Below are 27675 nucleotides of genomic sequence, written 5' to 3'. Positions count from 1 at the left end.
CCTACCTGCTAGTTGTCATCCAGCAGATTTGTCCAGGCTCATTGCAGGGTTTCCAGAGGCAGTGTGTTAGAACAAGCAAGATGGCTGACACGCTAGTGGTCACATGGCCTTTTGTTACCAAAGCACGGCACAAGGGTAGGTCTACTCAGCAGAAAGGGGACATGGCACTATCTCTCAGACTAAGGAGAACCCAGCCGTTTAGAGATCACTGATCTAGTGTCACAGTCTCAGGGAGCACGACTTGGGCAATGCTGAAACCTGGAAAAGGGCCCCAGGACCAGTGCTGCTATGAATCCTCGTGGATTCCCCTATGTATGTGGCTAGTCATGATGCATTGCGGACAGGCAAGGCAGGGCCGGGTTCATAGGCACAGAGTGAATAGCTAATCTCCATCACCTTCCGCACTGACTTCAGATGAATCCCAGGAGCCACAGAATGAGTGCCTGATAGAATAGGTCAACAGTCATGTTTCTGAGGGGACAACACTGGATTATTAGCACCTCTTTTCAGAAAATGTGCCTGCCAGTAGCAAGCTTCAAAAATGATAAGAAGTCAGAGGAGAATTCAGACAGACTGGGTCAAATATGAACATAGGATTTAGAAGTTTCCCATATCAAATGGGGAGAGAGAAGGGATCCATCCCACGTGGATAGGCACGCTTTAGTGAAGTTTCGCATTTTAGATTTGTCAGACTCTCCTGCCCCCTCCCCCCCACCGAGTTTTAACCGGTGTCAGTAGCAAAGGTGCTGTCCTAGTTTCCCACCACAGTCAGAGTGCCTAAGGGAGAAATGCCTTAACTGAAGCTCATGATTTCAGATATGTTAGTCCAGGTTGGCTGGATCCATTGTTTGGAGGCTGAGGTGATACAGAACATCAATGGTAGGAGCTCCTTTCAGGCCACTCGTCCCTTGGCTGCTGGGGAAGCCCAGAGCAGCAGACAAGAAGAGGCCCGGAAACAATGGGACGGACCATCAGAAACAGGCTCCTGGTGACCCGTTTCACCTCACAAGTCGCCACCTCCCAGTAGCTCATTCAGTTCTGAACTCATCCACTGAGGACAGTGCTTTCACCGCCTAAGCCTTTGGGGAGGATGGCTGACATCAGATCCAAGCCATAGCAGGTGTTTCTCAGGAAGAGAGAGTGGCTTCCTCCAGCAGTTGCCTTCTGTGTTCTTCAGAGACAAGTGTGTAGGGGCTGTATATCAGGAAGCATCCTCCCTCTGATATGCCTGGTCATTTCCGAGTAGCTTGGGAGGCTTGAATATAATAACTACAGAGAAAAGGTCCTGCATTTTGTGGATCAGAAGAGGAAGTCAGAGTCAGCCTTAGAGAATATTGCATTTGTAACCTTGATTAATTATGAAGCTAATATAAACATAACTAGTATTTAACAGAAAATAAACAAAAACATTTAAGTATTTAATGATGGACAGAAAATCAGATACATGCGACCATCAGAGGTTCCATACATTTAATCCTGTATTTTTAAAAGAGTTTATTGATTTTGTCTGTTTGGGCCATTTGCCTGCATGTATGTCTGTGTGCCACATGCTTGCAGTGCCCCGTGTGTACAGAAGAAGGTGTCAGAGTCCCTGAAACTGGCATTATAGTAGAGGCTTGATGGTCACCATATGGATGCTGGAATAAAACCAGCGTCCTCTGCAAGAGTAACCAGCTGATCACCGCTGAGTCATGTCCCTTTTGGGACAGGGTCTCATGTAGCCCAGGCTGGCCTGGAACTCCTGATCCCTCTCCATCAAAGGCATACACCACTATGCCTGAACAGGCTTAATCCAGTTGTCTAAAAAACAGTTGTGAAAACAACCGTGGAAAGGAGCACTATGCTGGATGGAGAGCAAGAGAAATAGCTTAAAATTTTCTTCTATACCTCTTTTAAATATTTTTTTTTCAAAGTTTCGTAATGGCATTTTATTATTTTATTGTTTTTATTGAGGTATATATTTTCTCTGCCTCCCCTCCATTCCTCCTCCCCCAACCCTTCTGCCTTCTCCCATGGTTCCCATGTTCCCAATTTACTCAGGAGATTTTGTCTTTTTCTTATTTTCATGTAAATTAGATCCATGTATGTCACTCTTAGGGTGCTCATGGTTGTCTAGGTTCTCTAGATTGTGAATTGTAGTCTGGATTTTCTTTGCCTTATGTCTAAAAGCCACTTATGAGTGAGTACATATTATATTTGTCTTTCTGAGTCTGGGTTACCTCATTCAATATGATGTTTTCTAGATCCAACCATTTGCCTGCAAATTTCAAGATACCATTATTTTTTTTTCTGCTGTGTAGTACTCCATTGTGTAAATGTACCACATCTTTACCCATTCTTCAGTCGCAGTGTATTTAGGTTGTTTTTAGGTCCTGGCTATGACAAATAATGCTGTTATGAACATAGTTGAGCACATGTCCTTGTGGTGTGATTGAGCATCCTTTGAGTTTATACTCAAAAGTGGTACTGCTGGGTCTTGAGGTAGATTGTTTTCTAATTTTCTGAGAAATTGCCACACTGACATCCAAAGGGGCTGTACCAGTTTGCACATCCACCAGCTATGGAGGAGTGTTCCCTTTACCCCACACCTTCTCCAGCATAATTTATCATAAATGTTTTTGATCTTGGCTATTCTTACAGATGTAAGATAGAATCTCAGAGTTGTTTTGATTTGCATTTCTCTGATGGCTAAGGATGTTGTCTTTCAGCTGTTTTAAATTCATCTGTTGAGAGTTCTCTGTTTAGGTCTCTGCCCCATTTATTTATTTATTTATATTATTTTGATTTTTTAATGATTCATTATCTCATTTGTAAAACATTTCAGGGAATGTAAAATAATTTTATTTTTCAACGTTTGTTGTTGCTTTTCCTGCCAGGCACTATTAAGATTGGCCGGGTGACTTTGGGATTATTTTGATGCCAAAATAATACAATCATATGCTGTAGGTAGATATGACCTACACTTTGAGTACATGCGTTTCTGTGGCGTGCCTCCCAGTGTGAAACTGATGCTGGCAGTCTCCCTGCTCCTTTGCTCTCATTGGCTCACCACTGCTCCTCCACACAGCCAGAAGTTCTCCCTCCTTTCCCCATTCACTTGCAAATTTATTGCCTAAATTTAAAGTTTTTCCTTTTTTTCCATTATCCAAAAATAACAATAGCAACTGGTATTTGACATTGGTCCTTCAAAGGGTCCATGTAGATCTGAAACCCCTGCCTCATGTGAGTGAGACTTTGTGGTTGAGTGTATTTGGGCCAGAGAGAAAGCAGATGGGATGATAGTCTTGGCTGAGGCCTGTAAAAGTGGTTTACACACTTAGTATTACTTACTTCCCAGTGTTGGGGTGTTTCCCAAGAACAGAGGACATCGTGCTACTTACACACAGCACTGCTACCACGTCCAAGAAACTGAGCAATTCCCCAGCATCAAACATGTCATCCAACCCAAAATGTACCAGTTTTCCTTTCAAAAAAAAGTTTTCAGGGCTAATTCTTTTTATTCGTGTGTGTGTGTGTGTGTGTGTGTGTGTGTGTGTGTGTGTGTGTGTGTAGGGGGGGCGTCAGAAGATACCTTGTGGCAGTGGGCTCCATCTTCCCACTCTCAGTTCGGTGATTAAATGCAGGTTATCTGGTTTGAGTGATAGGCACTTTATACCCTGAGCCATTTTACCAGCCCTACAGCAATTTTTGAAGTTTCTAATGTTGTATCTGATTGTTTCCTTTTTGTTTAAAAAGTACACCCTATTTTTTCCTGTTTTTTTTTTTTTTCCAGAGAGTGTATTAGGGTTTCTCTTGCTGTGATAAAACATCATAAACAGAATCAGCTTGGGGAGAAATGGGTTTCATTCAACTTCCAGTCAGAGTCCTTTGTCGAAGGATGTCAGGGCAGGAGCCTGGAGATGGGATCTAAAGCAGAGGTCATGGAGGCGTGCTGCTGTCTGCCTTGCTTCTTGTGGCTTGCTCAGCCTGCTTTGTTATAGAGTCCAGGGCAACCAGCCAAGAAAGGGCACCAGACACAGTGAGCTGGGCCTTCCCCATCAATCAAGAAAATTCCTCACAGGCATTTCCATAGGCCTGTTGGGTGGGGGTATTTTCTAAATTGAGGTTCCCTCTTCCTAAATAACTCTAACTTATGACTAACTGACAAAAAACCAGCAGCACAACTGGCCCTTCTTTCGCTTGACACACAAGCACACCTATCTCCAAGGCTGGACATGTTAATATTAATATCTCAATATAAAACACTGTAACTTTTTAAAAGTCCCATGGTCTTTAAAAAAAAAAATCAAACAACTTAAAATTTCAGACTCTTTAAAATAGCCAAAGTGTCTTTCACAGTTTCTCTAAAATATCCAGTGTTTCTATAAAATTACAAATTCTCTTAACTGTGGGCTCCTGTAAAATCAAAAGTAGGTTATATAATTTCTTTCTCCAGGGGAAGAATCAGGGCACAGTCTGGGGCCCACTCTTAGTCCTCTGGTCTCGGAAGGGCTTTCCTTCACCAGCTCTGCCATTCCTAGCACCAAGAGCTTTTCTTGTGGGATCAGGCTGGCTGCACACCACAGCTGCTGCTGTTCTTGGTGGTTGCCATGGTACCAGCATCTCCAAAAATGTTGGATCTCCACCTACAGCTGAGCTGCACCAATAGTGTCTCCTGGGTTCTCTTCAAGAACTTTGGCCCTGCCACAAGGTGCCATGCCTCAACTACTCCTCAAGGCCAATTCAGTCCCAGGAGCTCACCTGTGACTGAGGCTGTATCTTTACCCACAGCCTCTCATGGCCTCTCTCAGTGCCAAGTCCCAGCTGCTCTCCACAGTCCCATAAGTCCTGCAGCGTTAGTCCACCAAGGTCAGTTACATGTGGGTGATTCTTACAAATGAACAGACTTGGCTGTTAGCTTTATGTGCAGCCTTGGGCCTCTCTGGACCACAGCTTCCGTGTGTTGGTCCTGAGAAACACATTGCAGCAGATTGTGTTCCAGTGATGCTGGTCTCTTTTTACTCAGAGCTGCGGAAGTAGCCACAGCTGACCAATGTTGATTGTTCCAGCAAAGCAGAGGCTTGGCTTTAGTAGGTTTGGGTCTTCACTAATCACGTTGATTTTCAGTCCCAGCTGACCAGAACCACAGATTCTTGCTTCAAAAATATTAGTTGATCCCAGTACAGTCTTTAAGTCACTCTCAAGCTTCCCTCTGAAACTTCACAAGTTGACCTCCATTGTCTGCGTCTCTTCCCGCATTCTTACCTTCTAGGGTCCCACAGAGCAGCCCACTGAACTCTGAGACAGAATTCTTTTTTTACCCATAGTTCCAAAGTCATAACACAGTTCTCCTCAAAACATGGTCAGGTCAATCACAGTCATATCACACGAACCTGGTACCAACTTCTGTCTTAGGCTTCCTGTTGCTGTGATAAAAGGCCATGACAAAAAGCAACTTGGGAAGAAAAGGGTCATGTCAGCTCACAATTCTATATCCTAGTTTGTCATCAACGGAATTAAGGACAAGAACTCCAGGCAGGAACCTGGAGACAGGAACTTAAGCAGAGGCCACGGAAGAGTGCTGCTTGCTGGAATGGTTCTTGTGCCTTGCTCACCCTACTTTCTTACCAGCAGCCCAGGAGTGGAACCGTCCACGATGAGCTAGTTGTTCCTACATCATTAATCAAGAAATCCCACCCCAGGGTTGCCCGGGTCTGAGGATATTATCACTTGATGTTTCCTTTTCTCAAATGAGTAGGGCTTGTATCAAGTTAGCATAAAACTTGCCAGCACAGACACCAATCCCACTCAACTGTAAGAAGTCTACATCTTATCTGGTTCTTTCTTTCTGACGTCTTTGAGATGTCTCTCTCATCTCTGTTTCCTTCATGTTATCGTTTACATCAAGATTCCAGCCAGCCATTTTTAGCACAAATATGACATAGTTACCGTTGTATCCTTCACAGTAGTCATGAGGTCTTAGACACACACTTTCAGGCCATCCTTTTCCAGTTGTCACTGAGACAGTGGACACTTCCTCTGCTTTCTTTTGTGTCAGTGTATGTTCCCCCTGGCTTAACACCAGTGGTTTCTGGGATCTTTTGCTCGCCCACCCTTCAGCCTTTATCCCTCCTCTCATGGTTTTCTCTGAGTTCTTCCTGGCAGCAGAATTTGAGGAGGTAAGCAAGTTCCCACTACTACTTTAGGATTAGGGTTGGGTGGTTTGTCTATCTCCGCAGCTCTCATATGGACTCAGGAGAAGTTACTGTTTAGACTGTCCAGCCTTTGTGTTTATTGTAGGGTCAGGAGAGCACTTCTCTGCACTTCTCAGCATTCCACAGCGGGTTTTCTTCATTGGAGTTTGAGCCAATCATTCCTTAGGGATTTCCTTTAGATGCGTCTTATTATTCATTGGATTTATTTTTACTTTTGACTTCAGATACTTTAAAAACAGTAGTTCCTAAGGCTGGGTATGTATTTATTTCTCTTTGATTCATGGGATTTTGCAGTAAGGAATGTTATTTTCATAGTTATGTTTTGTTTGAAAAAGAGCCAGCTAAGAGAAATTCATTGGGAGAAAGAATACCAAGCCCTCACCAATTAGTTTGAGACTCTTCTTTGGTTAAATATATTGTAAAGGCAAGTTAAGGAACCAAGGTAGCAACTTTTTGACCTGAGAATTTTCTAATATTTCCAAATAGTGCCTGCCCATAATTACAAGTCCTAATTACAAGTGCATGCCGGGAATAATAACACCAAAGTATCCTTTGTAGGAGAAATAAAGAGATCTCTATTATTTCAAGTCCTTGCACATTCACTATTAACAGAAATCTTGTCTTGTTCTGTTGGCACTCGGCAGTTACAAATGGGTCCAAGAGGCAGCTGATACCATAATAGTAGGAAAAACTTGGATAAAAGCCACCTCTTTGAGTCAAAAAGCAGATGCCAGCTAGGAACATTAGCTCACTGAGGTTTTTGTTCTCTCGCATCCACACTCCTTATACAATTTCTCTTCCTTTTTTCCTTGTTCTTCTTTAATAACTGGCCACCAAGTTCAGCTGGCACTGGGCACAAAGTTCTGTCCTTTAGCACTTTTGTCTGTCAGCCTGGGGCCTGTGTCCTGGTTAAGCCTGGAAGTCCTTGCATCATGATGTGTGGAACAGCATATGTATCTTCTGTTAGGTTTCTGAAAGGCACACACCCACATCCACACTGGTTGTCCTGTGAAGATCAGGCAGAGTTCACACACACACACACACACACACACACACACACACACATGACACTGTGAAACTGGCTGGCTTCTTAGCCATATGTGAAATCAAGGCAAGATACACTGTGGAAGCCTTGGCTTAAGAGTGAAACTGGTTGCCATAATGGAAGAAAAATAGGCTCCCAATTAATATCTAGCACTTTTACTGTTGATGTCTTTGAGTCCTGTTTATAAGAATCATCTATTCAGGGAGATTAGCTGAGGTATAATTTAGATGAGGGGAGATTTGCTATAATTAAATTATACATTTTTTCCTTCTCTGTAGCAACATCAACACATGTAAAGGTAGTGTTTGTCTTGATTATTTTATTGTATGGGAAATTGTAAGAAAAGTGGGCTATGTTGCATTCAGTGCTCTTTTAGTTAGTTATATTGCACAAAATAGCTTTCGTCAGGACATACTCATGTATGTGCTTAAGGACTTTGAATGTGTCAGTTGTCCCCATTGCCAAGTCCAGGTTTGTTGTTTCGTAGCAGCAGACTGGAGGAAGGTGTGTCTAGGAAGTGTGGTGGGGTAGGGAGGGACCCGAAGCAGTGGTGTCTGACAGTTAAGTATCCTGCTGTACAGATGAAGACTTCTAGAAGATAAACTCACACAACTCTGGAAGGAAGACCTGATGTGATCAATACGCACATGAGATGGTTGTATCTTAGTTGTATGCTTTTTTTTTTTTTTTTTTGAGCCTCCCTTGGCTTAATGCAGTCATTGGCAGTTGGTGGTTTATAACATGAAATTTCCAGCTGCTACCTTGTTTGGCTGAGGAGCTCTGCAGCCAGGACAGAGATGTATAGCTAAGGCTAATTCTGTGTGACCACTTAGCCTTTCTCTCTTTCTTTCTTTTAGTAATTTGATGTGCTTTCCCTAAGGAAAACTTCTACATAATAATAATAATAAAAAAAAAGTACCATCTGCCAGATTGTCTCAAAGCCATTTCAGTGCAGAACAACGGTTGCCTTAAATTACTGGCTCTTTCTCACTGCTCTGCGTGTCAGGGTTTTTATCTCAGTGAATCGAGTTTTCTCTTTGAGACCATGTTTAGGTGTGAAATTGTGCATGTAAGGAAATAAAAGTATTGCATTATAACTTAGGAGCGTGGAAGTGGGGGTTCTGTGTGGGTCCCTTCTGGAAAGCAGGAGACTTCTAGTTAGGGCCACCATGTAAACGTATTAGAGTAGCTGTCAGAAGTGGGGCATAAACAATCCGAACGTGTCGGGGAAATTCACACGAGACATTGTATGCGAATTAGTTTACATTTTTTTTCTGAGCCCACACTCACCCATGTATGGAAAGGCATCATTCATATGCTAATGATCACAGCTGACAATTAAAAACTAGCTGGAGCCCTTCTCCCTCCACACAGACACTACTCACTGGACTGCCCAGTCAGTGTTCAGAATCACTGGTGCCCGTGGGTGGGGCCAGAGGGAGGGAAGGGCGGTGTCTCCCATTCTGCTTCTCAGGAGGTCCTCACCCACGCTTCGCAGTGTGAGGCACTGTGAGCTGAAATTGTGAATAAATCTGGGTCTTTACGGTGAGGTAAGAATACTCTGCACTCTGATGGGCAGCAGGAGAGTTACCTAAGCAGGTAGCCGTTGACTTAAGCGAATGATGGCCTTACTTGTCAGCCTGTGACGTTTCCTGCTACAGCAACCATGAGCTGCCGTAAGAACCAACTGAACCAGGGGTAGAGGGTAGGGGCTTACTAATACAGTTGTTTGAATTTTCCAAGTTTTTAATCTCAGAAATTACTGATAATGTATATTTGTTGTTTCACTTGATAATTTGAGAAATTATTACTGGCCTGATTCAGTCTTCCCATTGCTCTAAAAATGTGTTAATTTAGGAAAGGAACTGTCAGGTAGTATGTTAAAATTGCCTGTGTCTTACATTCTTATTGATCAAGAGATGAGAAGAGGTTTTCAAAGCTCTGAACTGGGGCAAAATAATGACACGGAATAGTACTCCTTTTTCCTTTCCTTTTTTTTTTTTTTTTGTTTTATCTAAGGGTCCTAGATTTCAGTATATATACTCAATAGTTGATACTTTGAGCTAGTAAAATTGTGTTTTAACAGAAATTTACTGATTTCTTTCTAAGCGTTGTGAGCCCACTTCAACATGGTATATTATATGGTGTGTCCTCTGATTGAGTTGCAGTTTTGGGGGCATTAATAAAGAGGTGTATTGTTGATTGTATTAAGCATATAAATCTCACTCAGTTCTGGGGATGGGGGTGGGGAGATATTATTACTAGGATCCTATGCTAATTTATTGCTGTTCATATATCATGATGTCATTGTACCCCTAAACTAATTAAGGCTAGGATCTGTTGCCTTTTCTTAATTAAAAAGGTAAAATTTACCTTATTTCTAGACAAACTGATAGAGAATAAAACAAGCAGTATAATTTCATATATAATATAGAGCTGGAATGTTCTAGACTAGAAACTGACCTCAAAGGCTACCAGAGCTGACATGTTGGCTTTAAGCGGTGCAGAGACATGAAAACCAAAGGCTCAGCGTCCTCATGGTCTGTTTGTCTAAGTATGATGACATGCATCCTGCTGACAGTTTCTGCCCCAGGGAGCGGTGGAGGACCCTGGGCTCCCTTGGCTGATGGAAGGTGCTAGGCCGGACCCCCACTTTGTGGGCTATTCAGGCTTTCAAGCCTGCAGGGAGACCATGCTGGGGCAAGTTCACCAGCACACTTACACACTTGTTGTGAGTTTTGTAAACATCAGCCTTTGTCTTACCGTGTGAGTCAGCGACACTCCACCATGTCCTGGATGAAGGCCCACCTAACTTCCTAAGAGCCTCGGGCTGGGTGATGCTGAACACTTAAAAGAGATGATGGACACCTAAGCTTATCAGTTATGGCCTTTTCAGTTTGGCGTCGTGGTATTGCTATGAAGTAGTACATAGTCACTCTGGAGAAATACAAATAAACAAAATGATGTTAAAGCATGACCTTGGCTGGGGAGATGGCTCAGTTGGTAAAATGTGTGTTGTGCACTCATGCATGGACACACATATGCACACACACAAACACATGCAAGTAACCTGTAACCCTGCTTCCCTAAGAGAAACTACTTCCCATTTGGGGTGTGCTCTTGCAGCTATCTGTAAACGTTTTGTTGAAGCTCCTCCAGGCGGCCGAGTATAGATAATGAATGCTGTGTTAGGAAGGCTCACATGCCCGTGTGCCCTGTGAAGTATGCGTTTTCTGTTATCTCCATTATTCTAGATATTAAAGAGAGGCACAGAAACATTAAGTGACTTTCCCAGAAGGGTCACATTCTAAGCAAGAAATGCCAGACTAGAAGGCAGATGTTACTATCCCTATACAGGATACGCAAGTAGTCTGGAAAAGAAGAGCCATGCAGACCTCTGTGAGCTGTGACTTGAAGCCCAGATCAGCATTAACTGTCCATGTCCCTCAGAGCAGTCTGCAAAACTGAACCAGACAGTGTTCTTTCGTCACGTTGTCTATTTTCACCATTGTGGATTGAGAAAGCCAAAGGAAGACTCAGCACTGTGTGTCTCCTCGATGGGCAACTCTTTGCTAAATTAAAACCAGTATGTTCCATCGAGAGAATGTTCATGTGTCTTTGACTCTCATCCTTAATTCTTGCTGTGGATGTAGTTGGCCCATGCCAATGGTGTTGATGTTTGATTCCCAGTGTGATAGGACAGGAGGTATCTGCTTATGGGATAGGATTAGGTTGTTATAGAACCTTTATCAGTGCTATCAAAGTGAGTATGAATTCCTGCTCCGGTGGAACTGTATTAGTTCCCTAGAAGGAGGGCTTCTGTGCGGGATGCCTTCCTGTCTGTAGTCTTCCTCAAGTGCCCGCCTGCCCTTCCTCCTGCCAGAGATGACATTTTAGGGCTTGTGTTGATACTGTGCTCTTGACTATTTCAGGCCATGGAATTATGAGCCAAAATCTGCCTTTCCCCTGTAAATTACCTAGTCAACGATGTTCTGTTACAGCAATGGAAACACACTGAGACACCTGTCCAGAGATTGTTTTGCTCAATTCTATTGTTCCGGTATTTTGAAAGTTTCTTATTATTTTTAAGCAAAAATTCCTGATAAGATTTTTATAAAGTTAAGATAAATTATTTGTGTTGGAAAGGATTAACCTCCTTTTATGGGAAGGTTGCATCTTAAATACTACACAGGACACTGTGTCAGGTCAGAAGCAAGATGCTAGGGTATATTTATTTTTGTTAAAATTGTTGGAATGTGCGTCTGGAAATACTGTGTCTTTTATTTTTTCCTTCCTTCCTTCCTTCCTTCCTTCCTTCCTTCCTTCCTTCCTTCCTTTCTTTCTTTCTTTCTTTCTTTCTTTCTTTCTTTCTTTCTTTCTTTCTTTCTTTCTTTCTTATGAGGCCAGGTCTCACTACATTGCTTAGCTTGCCCTCAAGTGGTCCTACCAAGCACTGAGGCTATATTCCACCATGCCTGCTTGGGGGAAAGTATATTATTATAGATATATTGTTTATTATTATGTTGGTACATAATATATCTACTCTTATAGATCTATATCTGTAGTCCCCATCTTCAGTCATTTCCTTCTTCGAAGTGATTCGAAATGCAGAGGAGTCCATGTGCTTACATGATGCTCGCATGAAGTGCGCCTTCAGATGCTGTTCTGTGACGCTTCCTCCCAGAATCCTCACTTGATAATTGCACGATATTAAGTGTTCACATGAGAAAATTTCCTCCATCTGCTCCAGCCTTCTTAGAAGTCTCAGTCCTGCTTGTGTGTGCCCCCCCCCCCCGCTGTGTGTGATTGATTGTGCTGTGCCATCGATGAGAAAAGCCAAGAATTGTATTATTGGTTTCTATGTATTGTAGAATCACAAAATTCACTTTCAGAGAGGTCTAGCTTCATCACATGCCAGTCTGATTTCCACTGCCCTTCACTCCAAGGAGCCAGATGGGAGGGTCGCACTCTGTGCGTTTATATATCCTCACCAACTTCAGTTAGAGCATCACCCGAGCTATTTAAATACATTATTGTGGTCACATAAGACCCAACATTCAAAAAGTTACTGAGAATAATATTAATATTAAGTGACTTTAAATTACACTGTAATCATTGGCTTTGGCAAAAAAATCTCAAATGGCATAATGGTGCTCAATGGGAAATAGGTTAAATAAATCCTTATATAATACTGAGCCATTAAAAGGACAAAGATGAGACATTTTTGCACTGCAAGTTGTGATTCTGTATGATTATTATTATTATTGTTGTTGTTGTTATTATTATTATTATTCTGTATGACTTGACCATTAACCTTGCTTCAGTTGGGATTCTTTACAAATCTACTTGGAACACCAAAAAGAACACCAATCAGTAGTTTTGTTGTAGCAGTTTGTTTGTATGTTTAGTTGATTCTGAAAGAACACTGTTTGCTTTTACCTAGTGTGATGTTGAAATAAGTCATAACCAGCTGGTGGGCAGGAAGGGAAATAAAGTGTTTAATAAGTATCTTTTAGAAAGAGAGGCATCTGTATGGAACATCTGCTGTCTTCATTATACCTTTAAATAAACTGTGCCTCCGGGGGCAAGCAGGTACCTGCTCTGGCACATTGTGCTATGACAAAGATAAATCTTGGACCTCTGGTAATTTATTGTTGTGTGGAGGATGCCTTGGGAGAGGAGGGACATAAGACCCCGACTTATATATGTGGGTCCAGCAAAGCTCATTTGGAGCCTACCCCTGAGAATGTGACATTTCAAAGATAATAATTTTCCCTACTCCTTGGTAGCCCGAACTACTTGCTGACTGTCATTTTAATGTTTGGTCTAAACATTTCTCGTGGGATGTAGCACACAGACAAGCATGTGGACAGTGTTTTTTGGTGTGTGTCGGCACAGGCTTAGTGGAGTTGCTGGATCTCTTTGTGTGCTTTGAAGGGATGCACGAGGCCAAGAAACAATCTCCATTTACTGCTCAGTCCTGCGTGCAGTCAGGCCGAGTGTGCAGAGGCAGCAGAGCCCCGGAATGGCTGTTCTCTGAGTGCCTTGTACATCAGCTGTCAGGTTTTTACAGATTACGATCTAACCAAGGGGGGGTTCCATAGTCAATGACAGAGAAAGACCTTGTGGCTCCAGAAAATAATATTTAATCACCAGCGTGACTCATCTTATTGGCCAGAGGAAAAAATAACGACCTTAGCGATGAATTTTAAAGTCAGAATCAAAACATTTTTCAGCTGTCCCCGAGAATCAGCATTTCTGTGACTGCCCTGTGCTCTCTCCCAGACCTTGACAAAGGGACATCATCAGAGTTAATGAGCAATTAAGACATACTTGCCTGTCAGTTAACTGGCCTACTAATGAGACCAAGTAAGAGCTATCCTAAAAACTGTCAGAACTTGTATTTTCTAAAAACCATGTATTCTCCACTCTCTGTAGCTATGAGACAGGCCAGCACTTAACTTTGAAAATGTAAAATAGAGACTAGAAGTGTGCAAACTCAGTATAATTTACTCTAAACTCAGAATGCGAATTTTCATTTCTTTTCCATAAATGACCAAAGTGATACCTTATTTATCTGAAATCTTGTCAGACAATTTAGGTACTGAACAGCCTTTTCTCAATGAATGTTAAAAGTCTGGGGTATATATTAGATTTCTCTTAAAAAAACAGAACTGATAGTAGATAGGTAGATAGTAGATAAATGGGTAGATGGTAGACATAGATAGATAGATAGATAGATAGATAGATAGATAGATAGATAGATAGATAGATAGATAGATACATACATACATACATACATACATACATACATACATACATAGGAGATTTATTAGAGTAGCTTACAGGTTGTGGTACAGCAATCTCTGTCTCCTAATAGAAAGGCCACTGTTCGTTGCACAGGGCTGGATGTTTCAGCCAGTCTTCAGTCTGTGTTAGAATCCCTCAGAAGGTTCTACTCTCAGGGAAGAAGTGCCTCAGCAGCAGGATAGATGAACTTGCCAGTGAGACTGAGGACAAGCAAAGTTTCCTTCTTCCATGTCCCTTCATTTGGGTTGCCAGCAGAAAATGTGGTGCAGACTTCAGGTTGGTCTTCTTCAAATGATCCAATCAAGAAAACCTCTCACAGGCAAGCCCACCTGCTTGGGTTTTGGTTGGTTCCAGATGTAGCCAAGTTGACAACCAAGATTATCAATCAGAGGGTCAATGTGGAATTGATTCCTCAGTTTTAGATAATAAAGTCCAAACCATAGCCCATGTCTGGCTTTCAGTTTCGCCTTGAATATGATGAGAAACTAGAAAGGTGTGATTGCAGAAGTAAGCAAAATGCTGGGAATGGATAAAAATGGATAAAAGCTGGGGCGGGAAGGTGGGCTACTGGAGGAATAAAGGCGGCTGTGACCGTGATATACTTAAAAGTGTGGGGACCTGGGTGACAAATTAGGAAGATGGAAACAAATAGAAACTAGACCATGAAAAGCCTAGTGTTTACACGCTACTTTGCCCATGAGCCTGAAGACAGTCTAGAACAATGGCTCTCAACCTTCCTAATGCTGCAGCCCTTTTATATAGTTCCTTATGTTATAGTGACTCCAATAATAAAATTATTTAATTGCTACTATATAACTATAATTTTACTATGAATTATAATAAATATCTGATAAATATATATATACATATAGATATATGATATGCAACCCCCAAAGGTGTCACAACCTACCTATGGTCTAAAACCATTGAGAATTTTAAGCAGGGGAGTAACTGCTTGGTGTGGTGGCTCATGCCTATATTTTCTACACTTGGGTTGAGGCAGGAGGGTCACAAGTTTGAGACCAGCCTGGACTACTTGTTTAGACCCCATTTTAAAAGAGCAATAAAAAAACAAGCAAACCCTAGCCAAAGCAAAAGAAAGCTAGAAAGGACAAAAACTAAGGGAGTAAGCAAATCACATGTGTGTTTGGAAATCTCTGTGCTAGGTATGGAGGAGGGAGGTACTTCAGTGATCGGCAGCATCTCAGGCACCATTGTCAGGGACCCATGCATGAGTGCATGGGTTTGCACCTGCATGGTGCGTGACTGGGACCCTGAACTGACTGAGGCCCAAAGCTGGGCAGAGTAGAGCTGACATTGGAGCCCAGTGTCCAGCCCCAGACCGTGTACTTAATCTTTCTGTTGCTTTGCTTTCGCACTGCCTAATAATTGTGGTATTAAATCATCATCAGTGATAATTTAATAATTGTTAGTGTTCTAGAGCTGCCATACAAAATAGCCCAGACTGAGTAGATTCAACAACAGAGATGCATACTCTCCTGTCTCCAGAGACTTCAGGTTCAAGGCCAAGGCGCCAACAAGTCCATTGCCTATCTCCCACACCCTCACTGTGGTCTTCCTTCTTTGCCTGTGTCTCTGAGGGCTCAAACCCCCTCTTGTAAGTACGCTATTCAAACTAAATATGGGCCCTTTCTAACAGCTTCTTTTTTAAAAGAAATTAGTTGCTTTGATTGACAAAGGTTGTATATATTTATTCATGAACAGCATGATGTTTCAAAATAAGTATGTAGTATGGAATAGCTCATTCAAATGAATTAGCATACTTTCTCACACACACAATCTGTTGATCAACATGTGTCTGGCTCCTGGTGCTTTCTTTTACCCACATAAGGAGGTTTCATTTACCTTTCTGGCCTGGCTTATTCACTCAACATAGTTCAAGTCCATCATGCTATTGCAAATGCCAGGGCTCCCCTTTGAAGGAAACTGCTGCTCTGCTCTGTATGCATATTATTTTCTTTATTATTTATGCATCCACAGGCACTTAGGCTGATTCTGTGCTTATTGTTCAAATACTGCCAGACTGCAAGGGCAGCTCTTCCTTCGAAACACTGAATGCCACGTCTTTAGCTAAATGCCCAGGAATAGGGTTTCTAGATTTTACCTTTGTTCTACTTCTAACTTTTTAAGGAACCTCTATATTGTTTGTCTTAGCTATTTTTCTTTTTGCTGAGATAAAATACCCAGACAAAGGTGGCTTAAAGGGAGAAAAGATTTCTTTTGAATCACAGTTCAAGAGTGTGACCTGTCACTGTGGCAGGAGTTGGAAGGGCCTGGTTGCCACATCCCAAGTCAGGAAGCAGAGAAGGATGAGCAAACCAGGCAGCTTTCTCCTTTGTCTGCCCTCCAGCACTCTTTCAAGCCCAGGGAATGGTCCACTTCTAGGATGGTTTTCTCCCTTCAGTTGAGCTGATCACTGTATTCCCCAAAGCACAGCCAGAATCCAGATGAATCAACACCGTCCCTCACAGGTGTTCTTGTCTCCTGGGGATACTGATATTAGCTCTGTGTGTGTGTGTGTTGGTGTATGTTGGTGTTATACATGTGTACATGTTTGTGTGTGACTGTACACATACATGCATGTACATGCAGAGGCCAGAAGGCAGATCAGATTCCCTTCCCTATTGCCCTCCACCATATTTTTGAGACAAGGCTCCCTGCCATACTTCCTGGTTTGGCTAACTGGTATACCAACAAGAACTAGGATTCCCCGTCCCTACTTCCCTGGAGCCAGGGTTCCTGATGTGGGACAGCACACTGGCTTGTTAACGCGTGTGCTGGGGATCAAACTCCAGTTCTCACACTTTGACAAGTACAGCACTTTGCCAATGGCGCCACCTCCTCAACCCCACCTCCATGCTGACTTATATGAAGAGCACACTGACTGCCTTCCCACCTACAAGGACGGGTGACAGACATCTCACTGCGGTTTTAATGTGCATTCTCTGTGATTGGGGACACTGAACTTTTTTTTCAAATACTTGTTGGTCCGTTGCTTGTCTCCTTTTGAGAGCTATCTGCTCAGATCCTTTATCTGTCTTTAGACTGGGTCAGTTTTGTTTTCTGTCTGTTGGCTTGTTAACTAGAAATTAATACATAGTCTAGGTACTAATTCCTTATATCTGTAGTTTATGGACATTTTCCTCAATTTATTTGTTGTCTGTTCATTTCATTGATTTTTTTTTTGCTGTGTTTGAAATTCCATTTGTTAAAGTCTGTGCCTGGGGAGGTCATATCCCAGCAGATACGTGTATATATGCATGTGCTTTTGTAGTGAGATCTTCCCCAGACTAGCATTATAGAGCTTCTCTCGCAGTTCTGTTGTTGTAGCTCCTTTGTTTTGGGTTTCAGTACTTTTGTCTTTCAGACCTCATGCTTTTCCTCCTGTTTTGAGTTGCTTTGTGAATATATGGTGTGAGGTGTAGGTGTAAAATCAGAAAGTCTTCTCTGTGCAAGTATTCTGAGAGCCTCATTTTAACTTAATCACATCTGGAGGATTCTAGATTCTAGTGCTTTAAGGTGTACATGTGTAGGAATGCAATTCGGCCCCAGATGATAGCAGTGCTAGCAATAGTTTTCATATTCTATATTCTATATTTCATATTAGTAGCACAATAAATGTTCTACTGGTTTACTTTATGTTTTTGTACTCTGTTCATTCCAATTTGATTGAAATTGGAAGAATTTTAGTGTTGGTTTTTTTTTTGTAAAACATTCACAAAAAAATTAAGTTAATCTTTATAAAGCACTGGTTGTTACTATCTTTTTGGATAATGTTAAACTTGCTGTAGAAATTTCCACTACAGGTTTTATCATTGTTTTCAATCTTCTTTTTTTTTTCATTTAAACAATGCCTGGCCCATTATCTCCAGTCCCTTATTGGCTAACTATCACATATTGATCTAACCCATTTCTAATATCTGTATTGCCACTTGACTGTGGCTTACTGGCATGAGTCTAACCAGTGTCCATCTGGGAGAGGAGAGCCATGGCGTCTGCTTGACTCTGCTTTCTTCCTCGCAGCATTCTGTTCTGTCTACTCCACCCACCTATGTTCTGACCTATCAGGCCAAGCAGTTTCTTTATTAATTAACCAATGAAAGCAACAGATAGAAAGAAGACCCACGTACATCATTTCCCCTTTTTCTATTTAAACAAAAAGAAAGGCATTCACTTTAACATAGTAAAATTATATGTAACAAAACAGTTATCAAGCAAAAATTACAATTATAATATTTATATCTACTTTATCTTTTATGATGTCTTCTTACTGGATAGCTAGGAAAAGTCAGAAAATATGAAATCTCAAAATGTTTTCCAAGCTACAGTTAACATTCATTCAACTGTATATGTAGCCTTTCAGTTTAGTGAAAAGGTAGAATTGAGACAACATTAAGAGTGTCAGGGAAGACTTTATTAACAGCATAGTTTACATCAAGAAGGAGGGGCAAATTTACAAATGCAATGACCTTACTGACTTCCCATCAATAGAGACAGTCTTTTCTAGTGAGTTTAGGTTATATGAGTGATGACCGTGGGTATACCCAAGGACTGCAAGGCAAGGAGTGAGTTTGCTAATCAAGTCAGTAAAACATACTGCTTCCTCAGAGCTATTAGTAGTCCTCAGTGCTGGTTGCCTGGAAGAGTCATTTGCACAGCTGACTTAAAGTGCTCTGGCCCTTACATTGGAATCCATAGCAGGGAGTGGGACAAGTCAATGTGCACAGGCAGTGGTCACAATCCATAACAGGTGGGTGGGGCAAGTGGGTATGCACAGGCAATGGTCAAAATCCATAGTGGGTGGGTGGGGCAAGTGGGTGTGCAAGACAATGGTCAGAATCCATAGCAGGTAGGCGGGGCAAGTGGGTGTGCACAGGCAGTGGTCACAATCCATAGCTGGTGGGTGGGGCAAGTGAGTGTGCACAGGCAATGGTCAGAATTCATGGTAGGTGGGGCAAGTGGGTGTGCAAGGCAATGGTCAGAATCCATAGCAGGTGGGTGGGGCAAGTGGGTGTGCAAGGCAATGGCCAGAATCCATAGCAGGTGGGTGGGGCAAGTGGGTGTGCAAGGCAATGGTCAGAATCCATAGCAGGTAGGTGGGGCAAGTGAGTGTGCACAGACAATGGTCACAACCCGTAGCAGGTGGGTGGGGCAAGTGAGTGTGCACAGGCAATGGTCACAATCCATAGTGGTTGCGTGGGGCAAGTGTGTATGGGCAATAGTCACAATCCATAGTGGGTAGGTGGAGTAAGTGAGTGTGCACAGACAATGGTGTAGTAGAGGAACTGGGCTTCCTTCATCCCACACATCCCAGGTAAGCTGGGCATGGCTTTGCTGGTGGGAACCGAGCTCTGAAGATCAGCTTGGGATGTTCTCCTTTTGCTCTGCATCTGTAAGAACAGAGTTGGAAATTGGGTCTTTCTGTTTGTTTCTTTGCTTGTTTGAGTCAGGGTCTCATTATGCAGCCCTGATTAGTTTGGAAGTACTTGTGTAAGCCAGGCTGGTCTCAGGCTCAGGGAGCTCTGCCTGCCTGTCCTCCAGAGGACTGCAATTGATGGTGGGCACCGTCCCATCCAGCTGTGCACCATCACACACTGTGTTGTTTTGTTTATTAAAGTTGAAGATGCACATAGTGCTACCACCTACTTTAGAACAGCCTGGCTGTTCTAAAGCTTGCATGTCTAAATTTAATACTATGTGGAGAACCCATATAGTGTAAAGATATGACTAAGGTGGTTTTCTCTATCCCCTATTCACACATAAAGATAGTTTCCTTATGTGTCTCCATAAGGGTAAAAGGAGCCATTAAGACCAACTTTCATCACATTCCAGATCTTAATGGAAATTTATGCAATTAAGAAAATACAAAATAGCATAATTTTTACGTATGCTGTGCTCTAGGCTTTAGACTTTTGAAGAATGCCAGCATAATGCAGTGAATTTTAATGATTATTGCTTATAGTGTCTTTTAAAAAATGTTTGCCTTTTAACGTGTTTCTTATTAGAGAGGAATGAAATTTTTTCATTCCTAATTAGAGCTGGCTATAATGCAATGGCAGGGCTGTGCCATTTAAGAAGGGCCCAGCTGACACTTCGGCACAGAAAAAGGACTAGTCTGAGCCGTTTGGCAGCAGCTTGGCCTGTAAAATTAAGAAGTCCTTATTAACACAGCTCTTATTGGACTATCACTCTGTGAAAGCCATGGAGATGACTGGTCCAGACTACCTTGGCACACAGCACTTGAGAAAGAGAGGTTGTCATTGGCTGAGAGTCACGCAGCCTGTCAGTCCCCAATCTGATCCTGGAGTCTGTGTCGCTCTGCTCTTTGTAGGGAATCGTTTCTAACGGGTTAGCCTAGTTTCTGTTACAATATTACAGTTCTACAGGCTGGGTAATTTATAAAGAAGAAAAGTCTATTTGGGCTGTAGTTGTAGAGGCATACAGGTAAGGCCTCCATCTAGTGTTGGCCTCCTGCTGATGGCCTCCAGGTGATGTGGGGCATAGGGCACATGCTGGAATAGCATCTCCTGTCTCTCCTTCATGAAGTCACTGGGATTCCAGCATGCTGAGTAACACTATAATTCATTGAGTCATGACCTCTTGGGGGTGGAGTGACCCTTGCACAGCGTTAGGAAGGTTGAGAACCATTACTCTAACTCTGATCATCCTCTGAGAGATCCATCTCCAAACGCCACAGTCAGCTTAGGTTTCTACCTTCTTACCACCTCACACGGGGGGGGGGGGGTCCATTGCAGAACAGAGAGTCCTGGGACACACACAGCATTCTAAACTATACTATCGCCTGGGTTCACATTTCCAGTGTGATATTCAGTCCGAATATAAGCTGAGTTCTTTATGGCATGGGATCTTCACGTGCCTCGAGAAGTACCTAGTGAGGAACCACAGCTAAGAGGTTGAGGGCTGTCTCTTTAAATAAGTTCTAATGGGTTCCAGTAAGCAGTCACTGATAGAACCCAAACCAAAATAAAGACAGCCAGTAACCCCAAAGGTATGGAAGGACATTGAAAAGGGGCATGCCTGCCGTCTTATGTTTTATGTTAAGGCTGCTCTTGTAATTTCAATTGCCTTTGCATGATAGGGGCAGAGCAGGTGGCATTGTGCCATCTCCTTCCCACCACAGCCTCTACAAGAGCAGTTCTTAACCTGTGGGTTGCGACCCCTTGGGAGTCGAATTGCCCCTTCAGAGGGGTCACCCAAGATTATCAGAAAACACAGATATTTACATTATAATTCATAACAGTAGAAAATTACAGTTATGAGGTAGTTACGAAAATAATGTTATGTTTGGGGCAACATGAGGAACTGTATGAAAGGGTCGCAGCTTCAGGAAGGTTGACAACTCCTGCTGTAGGTTAAGAACAAGCAGAGACAGACTTCCTCCTTTCACCGGGTACTCGCAGCTTGTGTTCATATGACAGTGGCTGCTGAAACACCTAGTGTGTGTGAAAAGTGGTGCTGAGAACACAATGATGGTAAGTAAGATCTAGACCATCCGTGTCCTGAGGGAATGCATGGCGTCCAGTAGAGAAAGCAGTCAACAGGAAGATAAATGGGACCAACACACATGGATAAGAGGAAAGACACACAAATAAATCAAAGTAATCATAACTGGGGGCATTGCTGTAGAAAGGATATGAATAGGGTGTGGTTAGAGAAAATAATAGACTCAAGGGAAGAAAGTGGAGCCACAGGGAAAGATCGCCAAATTTCCGCCGAGTTGGTATTTAGCAATTGATGTTGAGACCTAAAATATGAGAAAAAGCAGACAGCTGGGAAAGAATTTCCTGTGACATTTACACATCCTGTCAGGATGTGGCAGGGTAGAGCTGACAACCACCATCCCTGGGAGATTGGTATCCATAGCCTCAAGGTGAGGAAGAGACAGGTGTGTGCGCATCTGACAAGATGGAGAGCGGGAAGATGTTTCCTAGTGGTGAGTAGATTGGGTAGTACAGGGCCTAGGACCACAGGCCCTCACCAGCTCTGCAGGGTCTGATACCCTGGGCCAGTTCTGCCTTAGACTGAGGATGGCATCAACGAATTGTGTCTGGTGGTGCTTAGAGGTGGAAGAGAGAATCCCAGCTGTGTGTGCTTCCCAGCCTCATTCTTGAGGACCTGTGTGCTGGTTGCTCCATCTAGAATCTGGTGAGTCAGTGTGTCAGAGGTCATCAGAAAGCCACCGTTCAGTTTGTGATGCTTTGCAGTAAAAGTTGGTAAGCTTTAGACGAGGCCAGACACCAACATGGTATCCCTGGGTGTTCCAGCTCCTCTGTGTCGTCTTGATATCCTTCAGTGACGTGACAAGTCTTTTAGGGCCTGGGATCTCTGACCTTTGAAAAGGGAACAATGATGCCGTGTCCTTCCAGCTGTGTCCTGCTGTATTGGAATGTCTGCGGTGGCACATCCATAGGCTGGAGCAGTTTAGCCAGCAGATAGTGACTTCTCACCATTCTGGAGGCTGGAAGGCCAAGGTCAAAATCTTGGCACACCTGGCTTCTCTGTGTCATGTGAGTGTCCACCTCCCCCTTGGACTCACACCATCTGTACGTGTCTCCTGCCTCTTTCCTTGTGAGGACCCCATTCAGAGTAGGTTAGGGCCAAACTCATATTATCTCACATAACCTTACTTACCATTTTAAGAGCCTTCTCTTCAAGTGAAAGCATACTCCCCTCCCTGTGGGGGCTTCTGCCATTCGTCCTTAGAACATCCCGAGTCATGTTTTCCTGCCAGCTGTTTTGGGTCAAAATAAATAATTTTGGTGGTTATAATGTATAATTAGATTATTTTAAGCCTCGAATAATCCTTGTACTCTGATTCTTCACAGAAATGTAAGGCCACAGAAAATGTGGTCATCTGAAAACTAAATGTTTCAGATGAGCTTGGGGGGAAGCAGTTCAGCTCCTGTCAAATAGGCGCCATCTATGAAGTGTTCACCACGCCAGTGTCTGTGCTTTCCCAAGATCTCTTTGTGGTAATAAAGGGGGATGCAGTACACATAATAGCCCCATGAAGTCCCCTTTTCAAGATCTGGGGCACAGAGGAAGGAAATAGCTTGCCTGGGCATGTGGTTAGCGGCAGAATTCGAATTCTGTTTCAGTCCACTGTACTCAGGCATTCTTCCCCAGGAGTCCCACTCTGAGCCAGGACTTAGCACTAACCTGTGCCCAGTGCCTTCCTGAAGGGCTCACAGCCACTCTGGGGGTCTCTCCTGGAACCAGTGTGGCCCCTCTCTTTAGCCAGTCAGCATTCTTGGGCTTCTAGATAACCGTCTCTGGAGTCCTTTAGTGATCTCAGCAGCGAAAGTTGTGTTTTTCCTTTGCTCTGAAAAAGGCACAAGCCTGGGCTTTGGGAGAGTCTCTTTCCAGTTCCAAAGGGCTCTGCTTCAGGAATCAGAGTTTAGGCCACAAATTCAATATTAGTTTCCTTCGACCACATTTTCTGTAGCCTTACATTTCTGTGAAGAATCAAAGTACAAGGATTATTCGGGGCTTATAACCATCTAATTATAGTTTATAACCATCAAAATTATTTATTTTGACCCAAAACAGCTGGCAGGAAAACTTGACTCAGGATGTTCTAAGGACAAATGGCAGAAGCCCCCACAGGGAGGGGAATCTGGGCAAGGCAGCCATGTGCAGGGTGGTTCTCTGAGATCACAGACTTAGCTTCATGCTTGGTTTCTGAAGTCTCTCTTTGTGCATTACCCTATAGCTAACTCGGTGCATGCTATAACCTTTTGCCCTGGGGTTTGCCAATTCCTCGCATCTGCTTCTGTGCATCTACTTCCATCAAGAAATGATACAAACATCACCACTGATGGCCTCAATAAGGTATTTCAGAAGGCTCTGAAATTCCCCATCTCTAAGAAGGTCTGGATAAGAATCAGTTCTCTTGTGCCTTCTTTCTGATGCTGTTGGGAAAGGAACAGAACGAGTTGCTGCCAAAGAGCCAGTCTAGACGGAACCGGATCTGAGTATGGTCACACTGTTGGTGACGAGTAACGTAGGTGAGATGTCGAAGCAGCCTGATACCTGAAGGGGAGGAGATGACCAGATGACTGGTACACATGTAAACACATGTAAATTCCCACCTCTGCCTGCAAGTGGAACCAAAATACAGCAACCAAGCACAAGTAACTAAGTTGGACTTCATTGAAATTAAGAAGCTTGGCGCCATAATGGACAGCATCAGAAGGTGAAAAGATGATTTGTAAGTCATGTCTGATGAGGGAACTTGCTTGCTTATATAAAGAGCTCTGCAGACCCAGAAGTGACTGAGAACATGATTAAAGATGGACATGTGATCTGAACAGATGCTTCTCCAAAGACACCCAATACTCTACCAACAAGTACACACACTTTACAACCTTACTGCAATAACTTTTAAAAATCCTAAATCTTAGCAATAATGTAGAGAAATCAGCAACCTCATGCCATGATGTTGAAACTATAAAATGGTAGCATGACTTTTGACAACAGCCTGGTACTTACTTGAGTGAAAAAAAAAATAGTTTAACTTTGACATACCAAACAGGAGTTTCCATAAAAAAGAAAAATGTAGCTTATGTAAAAATCTATGTGTGGAAATTCATTGTAATAATCAAGTAGAAATAACTTTAATCAGGTATGATCAGACAAAGGGCATGTATTTCATCTGTTCCGTGGAATAACATTTGGCCATGAAGATAGTGAGACACTAATAAAATGCTCTAACACAGATGAACCCAAAAGCATGCTAAGTGAAAGAAGCCAATCATAGAGATCCTCATTGTATGAGGGTACTAGTTCTCCACTTTGTTGCTATTATTTATTTATTTATTTCTCCACGTTTTTAGATTGTCACATTCATCCTAGTGGTTGTGAAGTGCTGTGACCCTGTGGTGTGATCTGTACACCCTTGAGGATGGTGACACAGTATCTTCCATGTCAGTGGACTGGCCAATTGTTCTTCTTATGATTTGTTTGAGTGTTGTTGTTGTTCATTTGTTTTGTTATTTACTCTACAACCAGTCTGCTAGTGTGCAGTGACACCTTACAGTGATTTTCATGCAACTGTACTAAATAATAATGAAGCTGTACATCTTTTCTTGTGTCTGTAAGTTTGTCGCGTCTGTCGCTTTGGTATTAATTCAGTTCCAACCCACTCGACAGGTGAAAGAACTACTCACTCTGTAGGTAGTAGGCTTACATGTCACTGGAGATGCCAGTGGATTCTGTTGCCTTGTATGGGATTGTCATCCATGGAAAGGATTAAGTAGTTCAGCTACATTTTCTTTGTATGTGTTATGCTGTTTTTATTTTTCTGGTGCTAGAGAGGATTACACATGGGGCCCTGAGCATGCTAGACAATGAGATGCACCCTGGCCCTTGCTTGTTATTGTTTTAATAAAGTACCTCACTATATAGTGCAGGCTAGCCTTGAGCTTTCTGTCTTCCCACCTTTACCACCGAGGTGCTAGGAAATCAGGTGTGTGCCACCATGCCAGATTGTGTTCAATTATTTCCATGCTCTAAAAGTTTGGCCAGATTGATTCTTTTTGTTGTTGTTGTTGTTGTTTTAGTTGTTTTTATTGAGCTATACATTTTTCTCCATTCCCCCTTTTTCCTTCTCCCGATCTACCCTCTTCCGTGACCCCAACGCTCCCGATTTACTCAGGAAATCTTGTCTTTTTCACCTTCCCATGTAGATCTATGCATGTCTCTCGTTGGGTCCTCTTTGTTGTCTAGTTTCTCTGGGGTTGTGGCCTGTAGGCTGGATTTTCTTTGCTTTATGTCTAAAAGCCACTTATGAGTGAGTACATACTATATTTGTCTTTCTGGGTCTGGGCTACCTCATTCGACATGTGCTCAACTGTGTTCACAGCAGAATTATTTGTAACAGCCAGAATGTGGAAACAACCTAGATGCCCCTCAACTGAAGAGAATAGATAAGGAAAATATGGTGCATTTTCACAGTGGAGTACTACACAGCAGTGAAAAAGAATGACAGCTTGAAATTTGCAGGCAAATGGATGAACCTGGGAAAAACAGATTCATTCTTAAGTTATTCTTCAGGGATTTTCTTTTTAGAAAGAATTAAGAATTATCAACTTTTTATTAGTTGACCAATTCTGTAAGCTAAGTTTATAGGAGTGAATTTTTAGTTTATGGCTTTAATAGTGACATCTTATTATTTTCTAGAATATAAGGGCTTTGAGTTGGTGGGGTGATGGGGAGGGGACCTCAGCATACTATCTATGGGCAATCAGTAAGCTCTCTGTAGCTCTTCCTACTGATAGAGAGAAACAGGAGTCTCTGAAATCTTGCAAAGCAGACTGTAGAGTGGGAATATGTTGATTTTTGTAGATTGCTGCCAAGTAGTTACTTATGAGAATTTAACTGAAATATGTGAATTACTGACCTTAGTTTAAAATAGGTTTTATGTTAGCTATTTTATAGTAGCCTTTAGATGAGATTTTAGCAGCCAGATCAGCTCTGCCTATTAAGAGTTTGACTGCCATGTTCTAAAATGTATGGAAGATGGAAGAAGGACCCTCGAAGGGCTTAGCAACCGTGTCACTGAAGTCCCTGGGGAATCCTTCTGCAGTCTGGCTTTGCAGTCAGCCACACCTGGAGTCCCAGCTGTCTCTCCCTCCCCAGTGGACACTGCAGGATTGATGGGAACTGGTGGACAGGGAATGGTGTCCCCCTGGTGCATCTGAGATGCATGCCTGAGGTGGGGGATGCAGGACACTTGGAATATTTCCGCCCTCGTTTTCCTGTCTCCTCTTCCCTGATCGTACACAGTGAACACAGGGGAGGCTCACCACACTCTTTTCAAGTTCTTGCTGTCCCTGTGTTTTCAGAGGAAGGAACCGAGTTGCAGAGAAGCAAAGTAGCCTTTCCACTTAGCCGAGGTCACACAGAGGGGAAATTCAACCGTTTCTCCCGTTACCTCAGCAGTTGGTGCATTCTACCTTCCAGTCTAGTTCAGACTAATAAGAGAGAGGCACTCCCGGGGCAAGTTAGGCTCCCTTCCAGTTTTCCAGTAACGTAAGGAAGTCCTTCCTCATCTTGGCAGTTGTCCTTCTGAAATGGCCACACTAGCCGCTTCATCCCAGAGCTGAAATAACCTATAATCTGAGCAAGGGAGAACCAAGAGCAGCCTCGTTCACTGCGAACCTGTCTGCAATGGATTCCCAAGGCTCATTGTGTAGCCCATACTTCCACATCACTTTTAGCCGTGAATAAGGGAACGTGTGCATTTTCCAGGTGCCTTGATATTTACAAGTCTTACGTTTTACCATCGGAAGCGGCTCCAGCGAGCATATTCATGGGTTGACACAAGTAATTAGCCCTGACAGTAGAACTGCGAGATGATCCATTCAAAAACTTGTTTCTCTGTCACTCCACTCCAAATCTAATAGCTGTCTAGGCTTTAATCAATTCTCCATGTGGACAAAGGGCCACCTTACTAAATTCCTCCACCTTTGCTTCTAGTAAGAGAATTTTATCAGAATTAATATATGCTTGGAATTTAATCTTTCTATATGCAGGAACTGGTAAAGATCAGAGATGCTAATCTTTCTAGAGAGAACAAATCAA

General features: G+C 42.7%; 1 protein-coding gene across 8 annotated transcripts in view; it reads left to right on the top strand.

Moving 5' to 3' along the window:
- Positions 1–27675, top strand: part of Rhbdd1 (rhomboid domain containing 1) — a 195012-nt gene that overhangs the window by 146061 nt on the left and 21276 nt on the right. For 3 of the 8 annotated variants that reach the window (XM_050161010.1, XM_050161012.1, XM_050161011.1), the window contains exon 7: positions 23804–26222. The exons of 3 other annotated variants lie outside the window; for them this stretch is intronic. In XM_050161010.1, the coding sequence (XP_050016967.1) occupies positions 23804–24000 (197 nt within the window). In that variant the 3' untranslated portion in view covers positions 24001–26222. Of the gene's footprint in view, positions 1–23803; positions 26230–27675 lie in introns of those variants that run through there. 2 more of the 8 variants (XM_050161013.1, XM_050161009.1) reach the window with 2 other exon arrangements.

Source organism: Alexandromys fortis, unplaced genomic scaffold (genome assembly GCF_014885135.2).
Source record: "Alexandromys fortis isolate MF-2015 unplaced genomic scaffold, M_Fortis_MF-2015_v1.1 scaffold_98, whole genome shotgun sequence".
In the NCBI taxonomy this organism is placed as follows: Eukaryota; Metazoa; Chordata; class Mammalia; order Rodentia; family Cricetidae; genus Alexandromys; species Alexandromys fortis.
Note: the sequence above shows the minus strand (reverse complement) of the source record. Positions and strands in the feature narration are given on the sequence as shown.